Source organism: Hypanus sabinus, chromosome 16 (genome assembly GCF_030144855.1).
Source record: "Hypanus sabinus isolate sHypSab1 chromosome 16, sHypSab1.hap1, whole genome shotgun sequence".
NCBI classification, from domain to species: Eukaryota; Metazoa; Chordata; class Chondrichthyes; order Myliobatiformes; family Dasyatidae; genus Hypanus; species Hypanus sabinus.
In genome coordinates this window covers 63,591,910-63,610,379 of record NC_082721.1, presented here as the reverse complement: position 1 = coordinate 63,610,379, position 18,470 = coordinate 63,591,910, and the positions used below count along the sequence as shown (strand labels likewise).

The following is an 18,470-nucleotide window of genomic DNA, read 5'->3' as shown; positions in this document are numbered from 1 at the left end:
GTTGTACTTGTTCTATGATGTGTGTTTTATGTCCATGTTCTGTGCAAACAGGGTGTCTTCTAAAGAGATCTGTTGCAGATTTGTTGCAATCCCAGTGACTTGTTGATCTCAAAATTGCTCCTGCCGCTGATGAAGATCGTTCCGCCAATCGCGGAACTTCAGCGGTGTTTTCCTAAATTCAAAACAGGAATAACAAGAATTAAAACGAACTTTGAGGACAACGTTTGGCGTTCCCTGGGCTAAAGCTCGGTCCCTCCCCGTTCCCGGGCTCTAGTCTGTTCACCCAGATCGCACTGAAACTCGTCCCATTTCTCTGCAAAGTTCCAGTGAAATTCCTGAGGGCGCAAATGACCGGCCCCGCTGTTGCGCCGTGCCCGAGTTGCAAGCACTGAAGTTAAAGTTCCGAGCAATCGGCGCGGGTGCGGGTGTGAAGACGTTTCAGCGGTCGCCCCCCGCCCCTCCCTCCCTCCCTCCCTCCCAAATGCTGGAATTGTCAATCAGCAGATGTCTTCCACCCCCTCCGGGACTCGATCTGCAAGCAGAGACCCCGCCTCGCAGTCACCAGGTAATGAAGTTCTGACCACGGGGGAGAGGCAAGGACAGAGGCAAGGCAGTGAGCAGTGACGCTGGGATTGCGAGCCTTTACACAGTAGCAGCTTCCGAGAAGCCAAAAAACTTTGAAAGGAAAGTTTCTGAAAACATGGACTTTGTAGTATTTTTAACTGAGAGTTAAGAGAGTGGTTTTGAGAAATATTGAGGCGGAGGAGTGTCGGTGTAACTACTTTGGCAAGTCTGTTTTCTTTTTCTTAAAGTTGGGGTCATTTTCGAGCGGCGCCTGAGCTAACGGGGAAGTGACCCAGCTGGACTGATAGAGGGACCGGAGACCGGCAACGAGCAGCCTGGCCATGTCCAAGAGCAAAGCGGACCGAAGTTATACGACTGCAGCCGTCGTGCGGATTCCGGACAACGGGAATGCCCGCGACTCCGAGCCCGAGGCTGGAGATGAAGGTCCCGGAGGACAAGAAGCCCCGCGGGGGAGACCAATGCTGGTCTTCCTGGATATAATCTGCATCGTTCTGGGTAAGAGCCGAGGCATTCTAGTACCCTGGGGCTGATGTAGTGGCAGCAAGTGCCCAGTAATACTTATTGAGGCCCAGGGTTACACAACAGACATAGAATTGTTTACCTAAATATTATTGCCCCAGGATAAATTATCCCATATACGGTCCTGCAAAGTAATTTAAACCTGACATTGTAATCTCTGTTTTATTCACGGTTTATTAGAGCATAAGAAATAGGAGAAGGATAAGGCCACTCGGCCCCTTGATACTGTACTATTCATCAGTTATGGGTGATTTGCCTTGGCTCCGGCTTGAGTTACTCTTGTACATAAATCTATCCATTTCTTTCTTAATGCAGTCAATGACTGAGAAAACACAGATCTCCAGGGACTCTGTTTTGCACGGAGTCACCTCCTCATCACAGTCCTTATCCCAAGACTATGATGGTTCCTCTCAGCTGAGGGGAATATACTCTCGGGTGATCCCCAGTCTCTGGGAATATATCTGTCCGGATCCTAAGACTGCGACCCATGGTTCCAGACCTCTTATCCAAGGGGGAAATGCTCTTGGCAGCTGCCCTGTCAAACCCTCTGATGATCTCGGTCACCTCTCTTTCTTCCAAATGCTGCTCAATTTCCTGAGGGATGACAGCCCAGCCGTAGGAGGGAGTAGTCTGAAGAATCTTCACTGTGCTCGCTCGCTCCCCACATCGCTGCATGCCCACACAGCTCCCACTCTCAGCAGTTTGTCTGAACTGTTTTGCCCTGATCCAGCACTGTGATATCCCATTGCCAGCTCTCCTCTGTGAGGCTCCATCTACAGAGTGCAAGGTACAATACTGATCACCTGTAAGAAAGAATTTCACATGTTACTTTCTCTCCCAGTCTCCAGTCTGACTTGTCGTTTTTTGGCTCTCTCTGCAGTCCAGCCCTCCTGATCGCTGTAAACTTGTTCAACATAACCATCTTGGTTTCTCTGATCCAGTTCTGGTGGATTTCCTGAATTCTACAAACTCTGGACTCTTAATTCTAGCATCCATTCTTTAACCCTAATTCTAACTTTCTCTAACTTCTGGTAACTTCTTCCCCATCTTCCTCCTTCTGGCTTCTCTTCTCACATGCCTATCACCTCCCTTTGGTGCCCCTCTTTCTCTTTCTCCCATGTTCCACCCACTGTCCTTTCCTATTAGATTCCTTTCTCTTCAGCCAATTATTTCTTCCACCTATCCCCTCTCAGCTTCTCACATGAATTACACCTCCTCCCACCCACCTACCACCCCCTTCACCTATCACTTTCTACCTTGTATTCCTTCCCTTCCCCCCCCCCCCCCCCACCTTGCTCTCCCTTCACATCCAGGCCTGATGAATGGTCTCATCCCAAAATGTTGATTGTTCATTCATTGCCAGAGATGCTATTTGACAAGCTGGGTTCCTCCAGCATTTTGTGTCTGTTGTTCCCTCTTTAAACTATTTACATTTCTGCCTCTGGTTTATATGTTCCTTAAAACCCTCAATAGTTGTGGCCCTTTGTTGTATATTCCATATTTGCTTATGACTAAAAAGCTGGCGGTTTCATTGATTCAAAGGACAATCCCATTTCCAATGTTAGTTGTTGACCCCGTTAAACGTTCTTCTGCCACTTTGCCTCCCTCAAGTTCCACGTTTAATTTATTTATTATTAATTGTTGAGATGTGGCGCGGAATAGGTCCTAACGGCCTCACCGCCCAACAAACCCGCGATTTAATCCTAGCTTAATCACGAGACAATTAACCTACCAACCAGTACGCCTTTGGACTGTGGGAGGAAACGGGAGCAGAGGAAACCCTGGTGATCACAGGGACAATGTACAAACAGGCAGCAGCAGGAATTGAACCCGGTTGCTGGTACTATAAAGCGTTGTGCTAATCATTACACTACTGTGCACCAGGGACAACTTGTGCCACTGACTCCCCTACCAGCCCACACCTCTTTCTAGTGTGAGAGGAAATCGGAGCACTCACACGGTCAACATGAGAACATGCAAACTCCACTCGAGGGGTCGGAAGTGAACCTCGGACGCCGGGACTGAGAGCAGTAACTAACTGGCCTACCGTAGCCACCCATCCTGTTCTGACATCCTAACTGGCTCAGTATCAACTTTCGCAAATCGCTTGGGACGTAACCCATTATATTTCACTGCATTGAGAGTGTTTGCACACTTGTGTTTCTGAAAGGAGAGCTGTAACTCTCACCAGCCCTTGTCCCGTGGAAACTCTGATTCTTGTTGGTTCAGGTTATAGTACCTTTTCACAGCCCAGTCCCTGCAAACATGGCACAATTAGGTCACCTTCTGCCAAACTTTGATGCAGGATTAAAGGTTACAGGGAAGCTGCTGAAATGAGAAAGTCTGCTGACAGTTCACCAACACATCTGTTCAAAAAAAATGTATGTTTTCATGTTTTGAGTGACAGCCTTTTATCATATTTTTACCTGACCTGCCGCCTTTCCTCAGCGGAAATGACTGCTCTGGTGTTCAGTGTATTTTTGGGTTTGGTTACTTGTCCAAAGTGTCCAGCACCAAACCATCCAAAAAAAAAAAGTTCTTTTTTAAAAGTAAGTACAAGAGATTCTGCAGATGCTGGAAATCCAGAGAAACACACAGAAACACTGGAGCAACCCAGCAGGTCAGACAGCATCCACGGGAAAAAACAAAGAGTCAGCATTTTGAGCTAAGACCCTTCATCAGGACTGGAAAGGAAGGGGATGAATGGGAGAATAAGAACATGAGGGGAGGGGGCGCATGTTAAAAGGTGCTAGGTGAAGCCAGGTGGGTGGGGGGGTGGTGGGTGAAGTGAGAAGCTAGGAAGTGATAGGTGGAAAAGGTGAAGGGCTAAAGAAGGAGGAATCTGACTGAAGGAGAGAAAGAGGAGGGGCATGAAGGTAAGGTGATAGCCAGCTGGGGAGCAGCGAAGAGGTAAAGGGGGGCAGTGGGGAATGGAAGTAGGGGGTGGAGGATAAAGTAGCATTTTCACTAGTCATCTGTTATCACCATTCACTGAGTAGTCGCCATCAGTTTCATTAGAACTAGTCGATATACGTTCCTGTGAAGTAGAGTTATATGGCAGAACTATTTATTAATGCTTTTTGGGAGGGTGATTTTAGATGCATATCATATTTATACTGAGTTAAATACTGTATGTAATTAGTTTTGCTACAATAAGTGTATGGGACACTGGAAAAATGTTGAATTTCCCCTTGGGGATGAATAAAGTATCTATCTATCTATCTAGAACGTTTCAGCATCAGCAGGGATCATGCCTCTTCGAGGTTCCTCTTGTAACAATGCAAGACTAGCCTCAGCTTTTTTTGAAAGAAAATGCAGATTTCAGTAAATACTCTCTGGCTCCGTGTGCCTGGATTCAGCTGGACAATCAGAATCCAAATGTGTTTATTATCACTGACATACACTCTGTGGCCACTTCATTAGGTACAGGAGTGGAACCTGGTGTGGCTTCTGCTGCTGACACCCATCCACTTCAAGGCCTGATGTGTTGTGTGTTCAGAGATGCTCTTCTGCACGCCACTGTTGTAAAGCATGTTTATTTGAGTTACTGTCGCCTTCCTGTCAGCTTGAACCAGTCTGGCCATTCTCCTCTGATCTCTCTCATTAACGAGGCATTTTCACCCACAGAGCTGCTGCTTACTGCATGTCTTTTTTTTTGTTTTTACACCGGTCTCTAAATTCTAGAATTTGTGTGTGGAACCCCCAGGAGATCAGCAGTTTCTGAGACACTCAAACCTCCCTGTCTGGCACCAACTATCATTCCACGGTCAAATCACTTACGACACATTTCTTCCCCATTCTGAAGTTTGGTCTGAATAACAACTGAACTCTTGACCATGTCTGCATGTTTTTTTTAACATTGACAAGCACATATACAAGGATACAGGCAATATGGTAATAGCGTCAATAAGTATCATGGTTGGCTTGAAGCAGGTGATAGAGCTCATTTCTTTGATCTACATTTCAATGACAATGAACAGGAAATAGTTTAATTATTGGTATCTCGCTTCAGATTGTTTAATAAAGGAGGACACCTTGATAATTGTTCATCATAAAGGTTAGCTGTATTTGTCACATGTATGTTGAAGCATACAGTAAAAGACGTTGTCTGCACCAATAGCCTGTACAATCCAAGGATGTGCTGGGGGCCACCCACGTGGCTTGCCTTTTGTGCCAAGGGTCTGTCTATAGGGATCTGTGGCTAATCGCTGAGAGAAATTCCCCTGGAATGGTGGCTAGCCCAGATATTCTTAGCACTGGTCCATAGCCAACTATTCAGTCATCTAGATCAGGAACACCAAGAAGAAGAAGCTGCTTTTTTTGTCTTTTATTTAAAAGTGAAGTGAGGCACATGGAACTAGAAGGGATGCATCAATGCATTTGCTGTTCTGATTCTGCCCAGAGCCCTGGAGTGAGGAACGAATCGGAGTTGGTTTATTATTGTCACATGTACCAAGACACTTTGGAAAAAGTTGTCTTGTATACTGTTCGTATAGATCAGATCGTTACACACTGCGTTGTGGTAGAACACGGTAAAACAATAACAATGCAGAATAAAGTGTAACAGCTACAGAGAAAGCGCAGTGCTGGTAAACCATAACATGCAAGATCATGACGATGTAGGTTATGAGTCCAGTTTATTGTAACAGAGAACTGTCCATTAGTCTTACGGCAGTGGAGTAGAAGTTGTCCTTTATCTTGATAATACATCTTTTCAGGCTTTTGTATCTTCTGCCTGATGAAGGAGAGAAGAGAGCATGTCTGGGGTGGGGCCGGTCTTTGATTTTGCTCTCTGCTGAGGAGTATCAGTTACACTGGGACGATTCAGCACTCTAGGTTTGGGACACGACGCAGGTACATAACCCTAGTGGTGTGAAGGTCCCAGCTTGCGACTCGACTTGATAAGTAGTAACTTGACTCATTTTGTATCTTAATCACATTCTGTGGTTCAACCCACCCACATAATAACAGAGTGGTTTTCTTAAAGTGTAGTGTATTTATGATTTATTCTGTTATGGCCTGATTTCTTTTGATAATGAGAACAGATGCCAAGGTCAGAGGGAATTAGTATTAATGGGGAAAGAACCAGCAGCCCGTTGTATTCCCTGTTACGTTTGCAGTGTCCTGTGGAATAACGTTCTGCCTAGTTACGAGGAATATGATTCAGCTAGACAACTAGATGATAGCAGTGTTTATCCAGCTACAGACTTGTGGTGAATTGCTCACAGTGCTACACGACAGCAGCATTTCCTTTGAGCAATTCATCAGCTTCTGAAGATCCTGTTTAAAGTTTACCTCTGGTCAACCTATCCGAACGTCCTGTTTATTTATTTAGAGATACGGCATGGTAATAGGTCCTTTTGGCCAACAAGCTCATGCCGCCCAATCACAGCCACGTGATCAATTAACCTACTAACCGCATGTCTTGGGAAAGTGGGAGGAAACCCACGCGGTCACATGGAGAACGTGCAAACTGCTTACAGACAGTGGCAGGAGTCGTTCTGTGCTACCCCATTCTTTGATTTGATATCAGATCTGATCGATTGAATTCCTCTGGGCGTACAAGTGATAAAAGGCGTAGATATGGTAGACAGGCAGTGACTTTTTCCCATGGCAGAAATGACTAATACAAGAGAACATAATTTTAAGGTGATAGGAAGAAAGTATAGAGAGATTGTCAGAAGCGGGTTTTTCCACACAGAGAGTGATGGGTGTGTGGAATGCACTGGGTGCACCCCCAGGGGTGGTGGTAGAGGTATTAGAGACATTTAAGAGACTCTTAGATAGCCACATGGATGCTGGGGAGAATGGAGAGCTATGCAGGGGTCAGAGTCAAAGTCCTGTCCCGAGCCTTTGTGGCTCATCAGGCCGGTGCTTATGCCGGTTTCTGTGGCGTGAAGCAACTGAGAGTACGAGAATTCCACCCCCCCCCCCGGACAGGACGCCAATCTATCGCGAGGTTGACCCCCAGCATTTTTCAGCTGGGTAGACTGGAGTGTTGTGTGGTTAAGTGCCTTCCTCAAGGACACACACGCTGCCTCAGCTGGGCTTCAATTCACGACCTTCAGGTCGCTGGTCGAACTCCCTAAGCACTTGGCCATGCACCACACACTATGCAGGAGGGAAGGGTTAAATTGATCTTGGGAAAAGGTCGGCACAACATTGCGGGCTGATAGATTTGTACTGTGCTGCACGCTTCTATGCTCTACCAAGCTAAATATCATGTTGGTGATTTTTGTAACTGTGTAGTGCAGGGGTCAGCAACCTTTACCACTGAAAGAGCTACTTGGACCCGTTTCCCACAGAAAAGAAAACACTGGGAGCCGCAAAACCCGTTTGACATTTAAAATGAAATAACACTGCATACAACGTTTTTTTTGCCTTTATGCTATGTATAAACAAACTATAATGTGTTGCATTTATGAAATTGATGAACTCCTGCAGAGAAAACGAAATTACATTTCTGCATGCAACAAAAACATTTTGAACTCCGAAAAAAAGACGTTGGGTTGAAAGTTACTTTTAAGTAAAATATTCAATGTCTATTTGAGTCCTTCTTGTATTTATGAAAAACGCCGAACTTAAATTTTCCGCCAGCAGCAAACCAAAAATAACGTCAGCCAGCTGTCATCCTGAAAAATGAAAGGACTATTTCACTGAACAATGAAAAAATATGAATATAAGTAAAATAATAGGCAATTAAAATATTTATCATACTTGGTTAATGGGATTTCTGCTCCTGGACCTCAGCGCACAGCGTCTGCACATCAGGGCTGTATGATGTCACCTTCATCTTTACACAGGATCGCAAGCTGTCATCTGTGAGGTTTTCAATATCACTCCATTTGTGTTTCTGAGCAAGAACGGCCTTCTGACGGGCAACATCTTCAAGGTCTGCTGTCAAGCGTCTAAACTTGGACACCCATATGTCTTTGTCGGCTATGTCGGCCAGTTCCATCTCAAGATCAGGTTGACTCACACCTGCCAATGCAGTCGTATTCAGTAGGGAAGGATCGATGCTTAAGGGAGTGACCGGGAAGGATAATGTGTTTTTTTCCTCTCTGAACTCACAGAAGCGTTTCCCAAACGATGTTTGCATTGCGATGATTGCAGTATGTAAATACTCCGAAATTATCATGTCGTGACCTTGTTTGAACTCTCTCAAATTGGGGAAGTGAGACAAAGTGCCTTTCTGTAAATCTCTGGCAAGCACTGTCAACTTGCGCTCGAATGCCAAAACATCCTCCAACATGTGCAGGGCTGTACGTCCTTTCCCCTGAAGAGCTGTGTTCAGCGTGTTCAGGTGCGCTGTCATGTCTACCATGAAGTGTAGCTTTTCCAGCCACTCTGGCTGTTCCAGCTCAGGAAAGGTGAGCCCTTTGCTGCCCAGGAAAGTTTTCACTTCTTCCAGACACGCGACAAAGCGTTTCAGCACCTTCCGTCTGGACAGCCAGCGATAAAAACACGTTGTAGCGGTGTCAGTAAACTGCAGTCAAAGATAGCTTTATTCGAACTAAACAGCCTTGCTTTTAAGCCTCCCTCAACCCAGCCCCCATGGACGCAGATGCTGCAAAAGACGCGTACTCACAAACCCCCGTAGGCTATCTCCCTTAGCCGGAATGCTGGCTAATTGTGAGCCGTTTCGGATGTGGCAGGAAATGTGTCGCTACACTTAGGTTGTACAAGATCACCATAATTACATTTCAAAAGCTAACAAACTAACATAAAATACATTTTAATTAAATACTGACCAATTATTTCCCAAAGCCACAGGGAGCCGCAGCACAGAGGTGAAAGAGCCACAAATGGCTCGGGAGCCGCAGGTTGCCGACCCCCGGTGTAGTGTTATGATACATGTTGCTATGGAAGGAGACTGTATTCATAGTGTGCATTGAGCGTCTGAATTTGAAGTTGCCAATGTGGAGTCAATGTTAATTGCTGATCTAACAGGGACTCTCCTCCCTCGCCTCCCACAGTAAGCCTGGGGTACATTTCGTTCTGTCCCGGTGATTTATCCAACTTGATCTAACAGGCACTTTGGTTAATCTGTAGCTTTGCGTGTGTGTGTGTTTTCTCATGGGTTTCCACTTCCAACAATGCTTTAGTAACTCATGTTGCCTTGACACAGATGAAATTGTGAGTAACATGCAGTCACGGACCATGATCTGGTTAACTGATGGAAAACAAAGCCCGGCAATAATTGGTCTTTCTCAAGTTTTCAGCCTGTGACAGGTGACATTTGGTAGGGATTATTACACCTGGACTCCAGACAATCTATACCAAAGTAGTGCACACAAAATGCAGGAGGAACTGAGCAGGCCAGGCAGCATCTACAGAAATGAGTAAGCAGTTGACATTTTGGGCTGATTGCCAGCATCTGCAGATCTTCTCCTCTTTGTGAGTCTATACCAAAGATTTGTCCTATTGATGATTATGTGATGATACTAGACCCGGTGGGGTTATGAGAAGGGAGAAGGATGTGAAGTTCTGTTCTTCTGTTGCTATGAAAGGCCATGAAGAGTGGAACAGTAGAGTGTGCCCTGCCATCAAGTACAGAAGTCTGCTAGGACTTGCAAAGAGGAAGGGTCTAGATTCTACAAAAGCCTCTCACATGGAGGACTGGAAGATTGCAAATGTCACTCCGCTATTTAAGAAGGGAGCAAGGAAGCAAAAAGGAAATTATAGACCTGTTAGCTTGACATCGGTGGTTGGGAAGTTGTTGGAGTTGATTGTCAAGGATGAGGTTACGGAGTACCTGGAGGCATATGACAAGATAGGCAGAGATCAGTATGGTTTCCTTAAAGGAAAATCCTGCCGGACAAACCTAGTGCAATTTTTTGAAGAAATTATAAGTAGGCTAGACAAGGGAGATGCAGTGGATGTTGTGAATTTGGATTTTCAGAAGGCCTTTGACAAGATGCCGCACATGAGGCTGCTAAACAAGATAAGAGCCCATTGAATTATGGGAAAGTTACATACATGGATAGACTGTTAGTTGATTGGCGGGAAACAGAGAGTGGGAATAAAGAGATCCCATTCTGTTTGGCTGCCGGTTACCAGTGGTGTTCCACAGGGTCCGTGTTGGGGCCGCTTCTTTTTACGTTGTATATCAATGATTTGGATTATGGAATAGATGGCTTTGTGGCGAAATTTGCTGATGATAGAAAGATAGGTGGAGGGGCTGGTAGTGCTGAGGAAACAGAGTCTGCAGAGAGACTTGGATAGATTGGGGGAATGGGAAAAGAAGTGGCAAATGAATTACAATGTCGGAAAGTGAATGGTCATGCACTTTGGTAGATGAAATAAATGGGCAGACTATTATTTAAATGGGGAGAGAATTCAAAGTTCTGAGATGCAATGGGACTTGGGAGTCCTCTTGCAGGATATCCTTAAGGTTACCCTTCAGGTTGAGTCGGTGGTGAAGAAGGCGAATGCAATGTTGGCATTCATTTCTAGAGGAATAGAGTATAGGAGCAGGGATGTGATGTTGAGGCTCTATAAGGCACTGGTAAGACCTCACTTGGAATACTGCATGCTGTTTTGGGCTCCTTATATAAGAAAGGATGTGCTGACATTGGAGAGGGTTCAGAGGAGATTCACTAGAATGATTCTAGGAATCATTAACATATGAGGAACGTTTCACCGCTCTTGGACTGTATTCCTTGGAGTTTAGAAGAATGAGGGGGACCTCATGGAAACATTTTGAATGTTGAAAGGCATGGGCAGAGTGGGTGTGGCAAAGTTGTTTCCCATGGAGAGGACATGACTTGAGGATTGCAGGGCGCCCATTCAGAACAGAGATGTGAAAAAAATTTTTAGCCTGAGGGTGGTGAATCTATGGAATTTGTTGCCACGGGCAGCAGTGTAGGCCAAGTCATTGGGTGTATTTAAGGCAGAGATTGATTGGTATCTGAGTAGCCAGGGCATCAAAAGTTCTGGTGAGAAGGCGGGGGAATGGGATTAAAGGGGAGATCGGATCAGCTCATGGTGAAATGGTGGAGCAGACTCGATGGGCCGAATGGCCGACTTCTGCTCCTTTGTCTTATGGATTCATCTATCAGTTGCCAGCTGGTGTCCCACCCTCAGCCCCCTATCCTTTCTTTCTGGCTCCTGTCCTCTTCCTTTCCAATCCTGATGAAGAGTCATGGCTGCCCGGCCCATTGAGCTCCCCCAGCATGTTGACTGTGTTGATCCAGATTTTGAACTTTTAGAGTTTTTTGAACTTTGTCAAGTACTGTCTATGGGCATATGGGCATGTGCGAAGAAAAGAGAGAATTTAAAGCTTTGTGCTTTTGGAAAATAATTAGCAGTTATTGCATTGAATCCCAAGCAATGTTTTTCTTCCTCTGATAACAAATGTTACTCCCATCTCTAAACAGTCCGCACACACACTCAAGTCCTACAGCAAACACGAGATTGTTCAGATGCTGAAAATCCAGAACAACACACACGAAGTGCTGGATGAACTCAGCAGGTCACGCAGAATTTACAGAAATCGTGACAGGCTTCCAGTGGGATGGCAATGCACTCCGGCACAGTGGCCTCTCTGGGTCCAACCAGAAGTGTGATTGTCATCCTTTGTGTTTTTCACAATCACAGGACAATGCTGATTGTCAAAAACATCAGATACTACAGGTCTATCCCACTAGTGAGCCGCTGTATAGCAGTGGAGCTGGACTTGTTATAGCCTGCTTCAGCCATACATGACAGTAGCGCAATCCAGTGGATGGTACAGGCGATGGCCTTTTTCGTCTTTGTTGTGATCGCAAGACCCTGTTGGACATCGGTAATGTAAAATACTATGAATCCAATTCACCGGTTTATTGGCGAGACCGAACGTGGGGGAGCTGCATGGCCTCGGTTGTGGCAAGGACCAGGCCCTCATTCGTTCCTTAGGGCCCCTGTTGTGGTCACAGGAAGGAGACGCCGGTTCTGGCAGTGTTCACACCAGGTTGGGGGCTGGCTGCTCTACAGGATTCGCTCAAACTGGATTGCATTCGCCTCCAGCTGCTGTGCGTAATATGAAGAATTGCTGTGGGCCGTTCTTGCAGAAACGTCGTTAAGGGACAACATCCACGCACTATCAATCTACAGGTCATGACAATCGGGGATTTGGGCTGTCTGATTATTTTTAATTTTTTTTGTAACTGTATACTTTTCTGCAATCATAATTATGGATGCTGTGTTCTGTGACTGTTGGTTCTGTGGTTTGCAACTTGACCCCAAAGGAACACTTTCACTTGGCCATATTCATGTGTATGGTTGAATGACAATTAAGCTTGAACTTGGACTTGCAAGGACTGAAGAGTCAAAGGTTAAGACCCTTCATCGGGACACGAAAGGAATCAGGACGAAGCCAGAATAAGAGGGTGGGAGGGGAGGGAAGGAGTGCAAGTTAAAAGGTGATGGGTGATACTAGGTGGGTATGGAAGGGAGGGGAATGAAGTGAGAATTTGGGAGGTGATAGGTGGGAAAGGGCTGGAGAAGAGGGAATTTGATAGGAGAGGAGAGTGGACCATGGGAGAAAGGGAAGGAGGAAGGGCAGCAGGAGGCGGTGATAGGTAAGTGAGAGGTAGAGGGGAACCAAAGTGGGGAATGGAAGGGAGGGAAGGAAAAATTACCCGGACTCCTACCCTTTTGGGTTGAAACATAAAGTCTAAAGCATTCAGTAGAAAGGAGAATGAAAAGCTGCTTACATTGAAGGCTCCTTGTTCAGACCAGCTGATGGAAATCGGTCTTTCCATCAGCTGGTCTGAATAAGGAGCCTTTAATTTAAGCACATTTAAAACAAGTGCTGTTTTAAAATGGGATCCGCAAGGCTCTCGTTTAGTTGATGGCATCACTTTGACATTTAAGTCCAGACTCCCTCCAGAACTTCCTGAATTCTGAATTTCTTTTGGAACTATTTGGAGATGCTGCTTCACCTGGCCTGCGCGTTTTATGTCTATGCATTCTGTAAATTAATATCCCTGAAACTTAAACTCATAGCTGACATTCATAAATTTGAAATTGTTAGATATTTTCGGACCAGTCCTTGGCACAAGGAGAAATGTACAATGTTCATCCTGGCTTGTTATTTTGCTGTATTTCCATCAAACTCTCCAGGTCATGAAGCTGTGCTCAAAGTGAGTGGAAAGTGGGATAGTAGGTTCCCATTAATATTAAAGACAGATGTTTGTTAAGCAGTCTCAGCTCTACTAGATGGGAACTGAAAATCTCTCCCTATTTTCCCCAGTTATCCCTCTGCTTTCCCAGCTTATAAAGTTGAGGCTTGATAAGGCATTGTCAAACTGCATTTGGTGTATTGTGAGCAGTTGAAGAAAGGATGTGCTGGGATTGGAGAGCGTCCAGGGAAAGGTTACAAGAAAGATCCCAGCTATGAAAGAGTTAATGTATGAACTAATTTGATGGCTCCAGGCCTGTACTTGCTGGAGTTTAGAAAATAACGGGGGTGGGGGGAGATTCTCATTGAATATTGAATATCGAAGGACTGGATAGACTGAATGTTTTTAATAGTGGGAGAGTCCAGCACCAGAGTGCACCCTTTTAAAACAGAGATGAGGGGGAATTTCTTTAGCCAGAGTGTGTAGAAGCCAAGTCATTTGCTATATTTAAACCGGAGGTTGATAGGTTCTCAACTAGTAAAGGCATCAAAGGTTAGGGGTTGAAGGAGGTTGCCATGGTAACGTGGCGGCTAGCACAACACTATTACGGGTTGGAGGTCAGAGTTCAATTCTGATGTCACCTGTAATGTCCTCCCTGGAATGTTTGTGTTTTCTCCAGTTCTTCCAGTTTCCTCCCCCAGTCCAAAGATGTCCTAATCACAACTGCAGAGGAGGCCATGAATGGACATGTCAGAATGGGAATGGGAAGTGGCCACTGGGAGATCCCGCTTCTTCTGGTGGATGGAGTGTAGGTGCTTGGTGAAGCGGTTTCCCAGTCTACATCGGATCTTGCCTATTTACAAGAGGCCACACCAGGAGCACCGGATACGTTAGATGACCCAACAGACTCACAGGTGAAACGTTACCTCACCTGGAAGGACTTTCTGGGGCCCTGAATGGTAGTGAGGGAGGAGGTGTAGGGGCTGTTGTAGCACTTGTTCTGCTTGCAAGGCTAGGTCCCAGGAGGGGGATCAGTGGGGAGGGTTGAATGGACCAGGGATTTGCTGACGGAGCGATCCCTGCGGAACGCAGTAAGTGGGGGGAGGGAAAGATGTGCTTGGTGGTGGGGTATTATTGGAGATGACCAATGTTATGGAGAATTATGTGCCAGACATGGAAGCTGGTAGGGTGCTAGGTGAGGAACCCTTGCCCTGGTGGGGTGGCTGCAGCATGGGGTGAAAACTGATGTGCATGTAATGGAAAACATGTGGTTGAGGGCAACATTGATGGTGGAAGAATGGAAGCCATTTTCTTGGAAGAAGGAGGACATCTCTTTCAGCCTCATCCTGAAAGCAGATGCAGTGGAGACAGGAGTTGAGAGAAGGGGATGAATCTGACCAGGATGCTTTCTGTTATGCATCTATATAAAAGCTTCTGAGAGCCATCGGGGGACGCTGAAGAAGTAGGGGTACTGATTAAGTTTTCTTGGCCGTATCTGCTTCCCAATGACGGCTCAGCAGAGCCCACCTCTCCCTGAACACGAAGCATTCACATTCCCAGCAATGAGTTTACCGGATGAATTGACTACCCTTATTCTTTTATAAACATCACTGAAGCTCCTCAGACACACTCAGGGGAAGATGAAAGGTGTGCAGACAAGAAAGGAAGACAACTGGTTTAAAGCTTGTAGAGATGGTGCACGTTCTCACTGTGGTAGACCTGTTCAGCTGTATGTGGCGCCTGCCTCCGGGATCTGTGGGCTGCCTGTAGAAGAGGGATTGCCAGCAATGTCACATAAGCTGCAGGATATAGATACCAAAGCAAGCATTGTTTGTTGAAAGCATTTTCCCACGAGAGGTACTTCCCTGTTTAAGTAATGAATTCCCATCCAGTGCTGATTTGCAACAGTTCATCAATAGTGAAGAGGATTATACATCCGAATATGACTGAAGGCTGACTGTTCACTGGGCTAGAAGGTGTCCACTGATCTCTCATGAATGGAAACAAGATCCTCCCTAAAAGTGGAGAAAACAAAAAACAATTGAAAAGTTCCCTTTGCTCGTCTTGAAACACTTGGAGTTGGACCATAGCATTCAGCATGTCATCTAACACTGACAAACTTCTGTCGATGCACAATGGGGAGTATCCTGTTTGCATGGTATGGAAATGCCAACACCTGAGAATGGAAAAGCATACAGAAAATGGCAGGTATAGTCCAGTCCGTCACAGGCAAAGCCCTTCCCATTTTTGAGTACATTTACGTGGAGCGCTGCGGCAAGAAAGCAGCTCCTGTCACCAAAGACCCACATCAATCAGGTCAAGCCCTCTTCTCATTACTGACATCAGGGAGGAGGTACTGGAGTCCCAGGTCCCACACCGCCAGTTCAGGAGCAGTTATTACCCTTCAACCATCAAGCTCCTGAACCAGAGTGGATAACTTCCTTCACCTCAACTCTGAACTATGAATTCACATTCAAGTACTCTACAATTCATGTTCTCAATTTTTTTAGTTTATTTAATATTGTTATTTTTTAAATTTGCACAGTTTGCCACCTTTTGCACCTTGGTTGTCTGTCAGTCTTTGTATTGATGCTGTTGTATTTCTTTGTGCTACCATGAATGCCCTCAAGCAGGTGAATCTCAGGGTAGTAAATGGTGACATATATGTACTTTGAACTCCTCCCATTTACTTTGATAGTAAATATAGTCAGATGAGAAAACGGCACAGTTCTTTACATAATGTGACAGTGTGTTTAAACAGGAAGAGAGGCCCTCCAGTCATTTGAGACTGTGCTGACCATCATCCCACCGACTGAACACTGGCACCATTTCACTCCTCGCATGTTCCCGATAAACCCTCGGCATTAGTGGGCAGGAGCCTGGCAGTGGTACGCGGCCAGAGCATTCCGTACAAGGTTGGAGCTACTCAACAGTGTTGTAATCTCAAAGTTACTGAGTCATGGGGTTCCTACAGCCCCTTGGCACACCATCTCCATGTCTTCCTGGTGTAATTCCAGGAAACCCATCAGCTTTGGACCCTGGCAGTGAAATCCAGCCCATCCGTTGCCAATTGACAGATCTTTGGATCCGTTTTACATGTGGCTTGCATATTAAACTCTACTGTGTGTCATTGAGTCAAAGCAAACAGGAGTGTACTGGGTAGGGAGGTGGCTTTCCAAGTGTTGACCCTTGAAGGAGGGGTTTATTTAGTGAGTGGGTGTGGAAGGAAGGGCGGTTCGCTAAGGAGATTGTGGAGGATCTGTGAATGTCCCCAGGGCACGAGTTGTGAACTTCGCCACCGCCCAGCACACTTGCTGTGTTGGTTGAAAAAGCTGTGCAGGTGGTGACATTGCTGCATCCTCTCTAATGAATCAGGCTCGGCAGACATGGTGATTTTAAGTGGATGGTTTAAAGCAAAGTGTGGGGTAATGCACAGTACAGCAGGAAATGTGAAGCCTGCGAACAATGAATGGATGTGCATTATCAAAGGTGAAAAGGAAGAGGATGTGGGTGTGACAATTAGCCATTAACTGAGGAATCAGCAGTCCCTACAAGGTTCTCAGCAATGCACAGTTCAGATCCATCTCCCTCCTGGGGTATATTTTTAGAGGTCGATGGGGGGGGGGGGGTGGATTTCAATGAAAGCCTAAGGAAATAACTCCCAATTTGAAACCAAGCTTTAAACCAAGAAAGGGAACGGACCTCCATTCAAAATGCAACTCTGGCTTTCAGGGAGCTAATTGGTTCCTTCTGTACACATTTTAGAAAAGGATTTGTCCTGTTATACACACAAGAGATTCTAGAAATCCAGAGCAACACACACACAAAATGCAGGTCAGGTAGCATCTAAGGAGTGGAATAAACTTCGGGGCTCACAGTGCATTTTACATCCTTTTAGGGGCACCCCAAGTCAGCTCGTAGCCAGTGATGGTCATTGTGGTAATATGGCAGTCTGCCTGGCGAGAGATTCCACACATGACCATGTGATAGTAGAGTCGTAGAGCATTACAATACAGAAGATAGGCCTTCGGCCCGTCTAGTCTGTGCTGAACCATTACTCTGTATATTTCCATCGACCCACACCTGTCCTCTTGCAGTCCATACCACTCCCATCCATGATTAATCTTGTGAAATTACCTCTCACAGTAAAAGTTGGGTCCCACAGCCATTTCACTCATCATCTCCATGTCTTCCTGGTGTATTCCAGGAATCCCAATGGCTCATTGTTGCACTGCTGCAGCCAGGCAGCGAAACCCGGCCCATCTGAAGGCAACTAGCAGATCTTTGGATCTGTTTTGCACGCTGTTTGAGTATTAAACTGATTACCGTGTGTCATCGAGTCAAAGAAAACGGGAATCTACTTGCACAAACAAGAGGAAATCTGCAGATGCTGGAAATCCAAGCAACACACACAAGATGCTGGAGGAACTCTGCAGGCCAGGCAGCATCTATGGAAACAAGTAAACCGTCAGTGTGTCAGGTTGAGATCTTTCAGCAGGACTGGAGCAAGAAAGAATAGACTTGGTTTGGAGAGAGGTGGTGGTCTGAGTGTTAACCTCATGAAGGAGTTTTATCAAAGGGTGCGTCGTAAATAGCTTGATGTGGAAGAAAGATCACTTCAAGATAACTGTATGGATTGTCTTCAAAATAACTGCTGTGGGATCTTTCATATGCAGCAGAGGGAGCGGAATCGACATGTGAATGCTGGCACCTCCGGCAAAGCTGCACTTCCTTCCTACTGCGCTAGAGTGCCAGGTCTGTTAGTGCACAAATGTAACTTTCAAACCCAAAGGCAGAGTGCTCCTGGTTGAAGCACCGCTCAGAAAACTAACTAATGCCCAAAAAGTTCGGCACTTTATTTGTCTACCTGCACTAGCCTTCCTCTGTAAAGGTAACGCTATGTCCTGCATTCTCTTCCCCTTTTTGCTACCTCAGTGTATTTTTGGAATTATATGTCTGCGCTGCATGTAAACAAAAGCTTTTCACGGTATGTGACAAGAATAAATCAATTCCAATTCCAATCTCTCCTATCAGATTCTTCTTCCTTCAGTTCTTTACCTTTTTCACATATCACCTCCCAGTTTCTCACTTCATCCCCCACCCCCCACCCACCCGTCTTCACCCATCACCTTCTAGCTGGTGTTCCATCCCTTCCCCTCACCGATGTATTCTGGCTTCTACCCGCCCCCTTCCCTTTCCAGTCCAGATGAAGGGTGCTGGCTGAAAATGTTCACAGTTTATTCCCCTTCATAGATGCTAGCT

General features: G+C 45.8%; 1 protein-coding gene across 2 annotated transcripts in view; it reads left to right on the top strand.

Annotated features, from left to right (window-relative positions):
- The first annotated feature begins 411 nt into the window (after window positions 1–411).
- The window catches only part of LOC132406374 (phospholipid phosphatase 3-like), a 98,302-nt gene continuing 80,243 nt past the window's right edge, over window positions 412–18,470 (top strand). The window contains exons 1-2 of one of the 2 annotated variants that reach the window (XM_059991962.1): window positions 412–565; window positions 813–1,080. In XM_059991962.1, the coding sequence (XP_059847945.1) occupies window positions 906–1,080 (175 nt within the window). In that variant the 5' untranslated portion in view covers window positions 412–565; window positions 813–905. The other variant, XM_059991960.1, reaches the window with a different exon arrangement.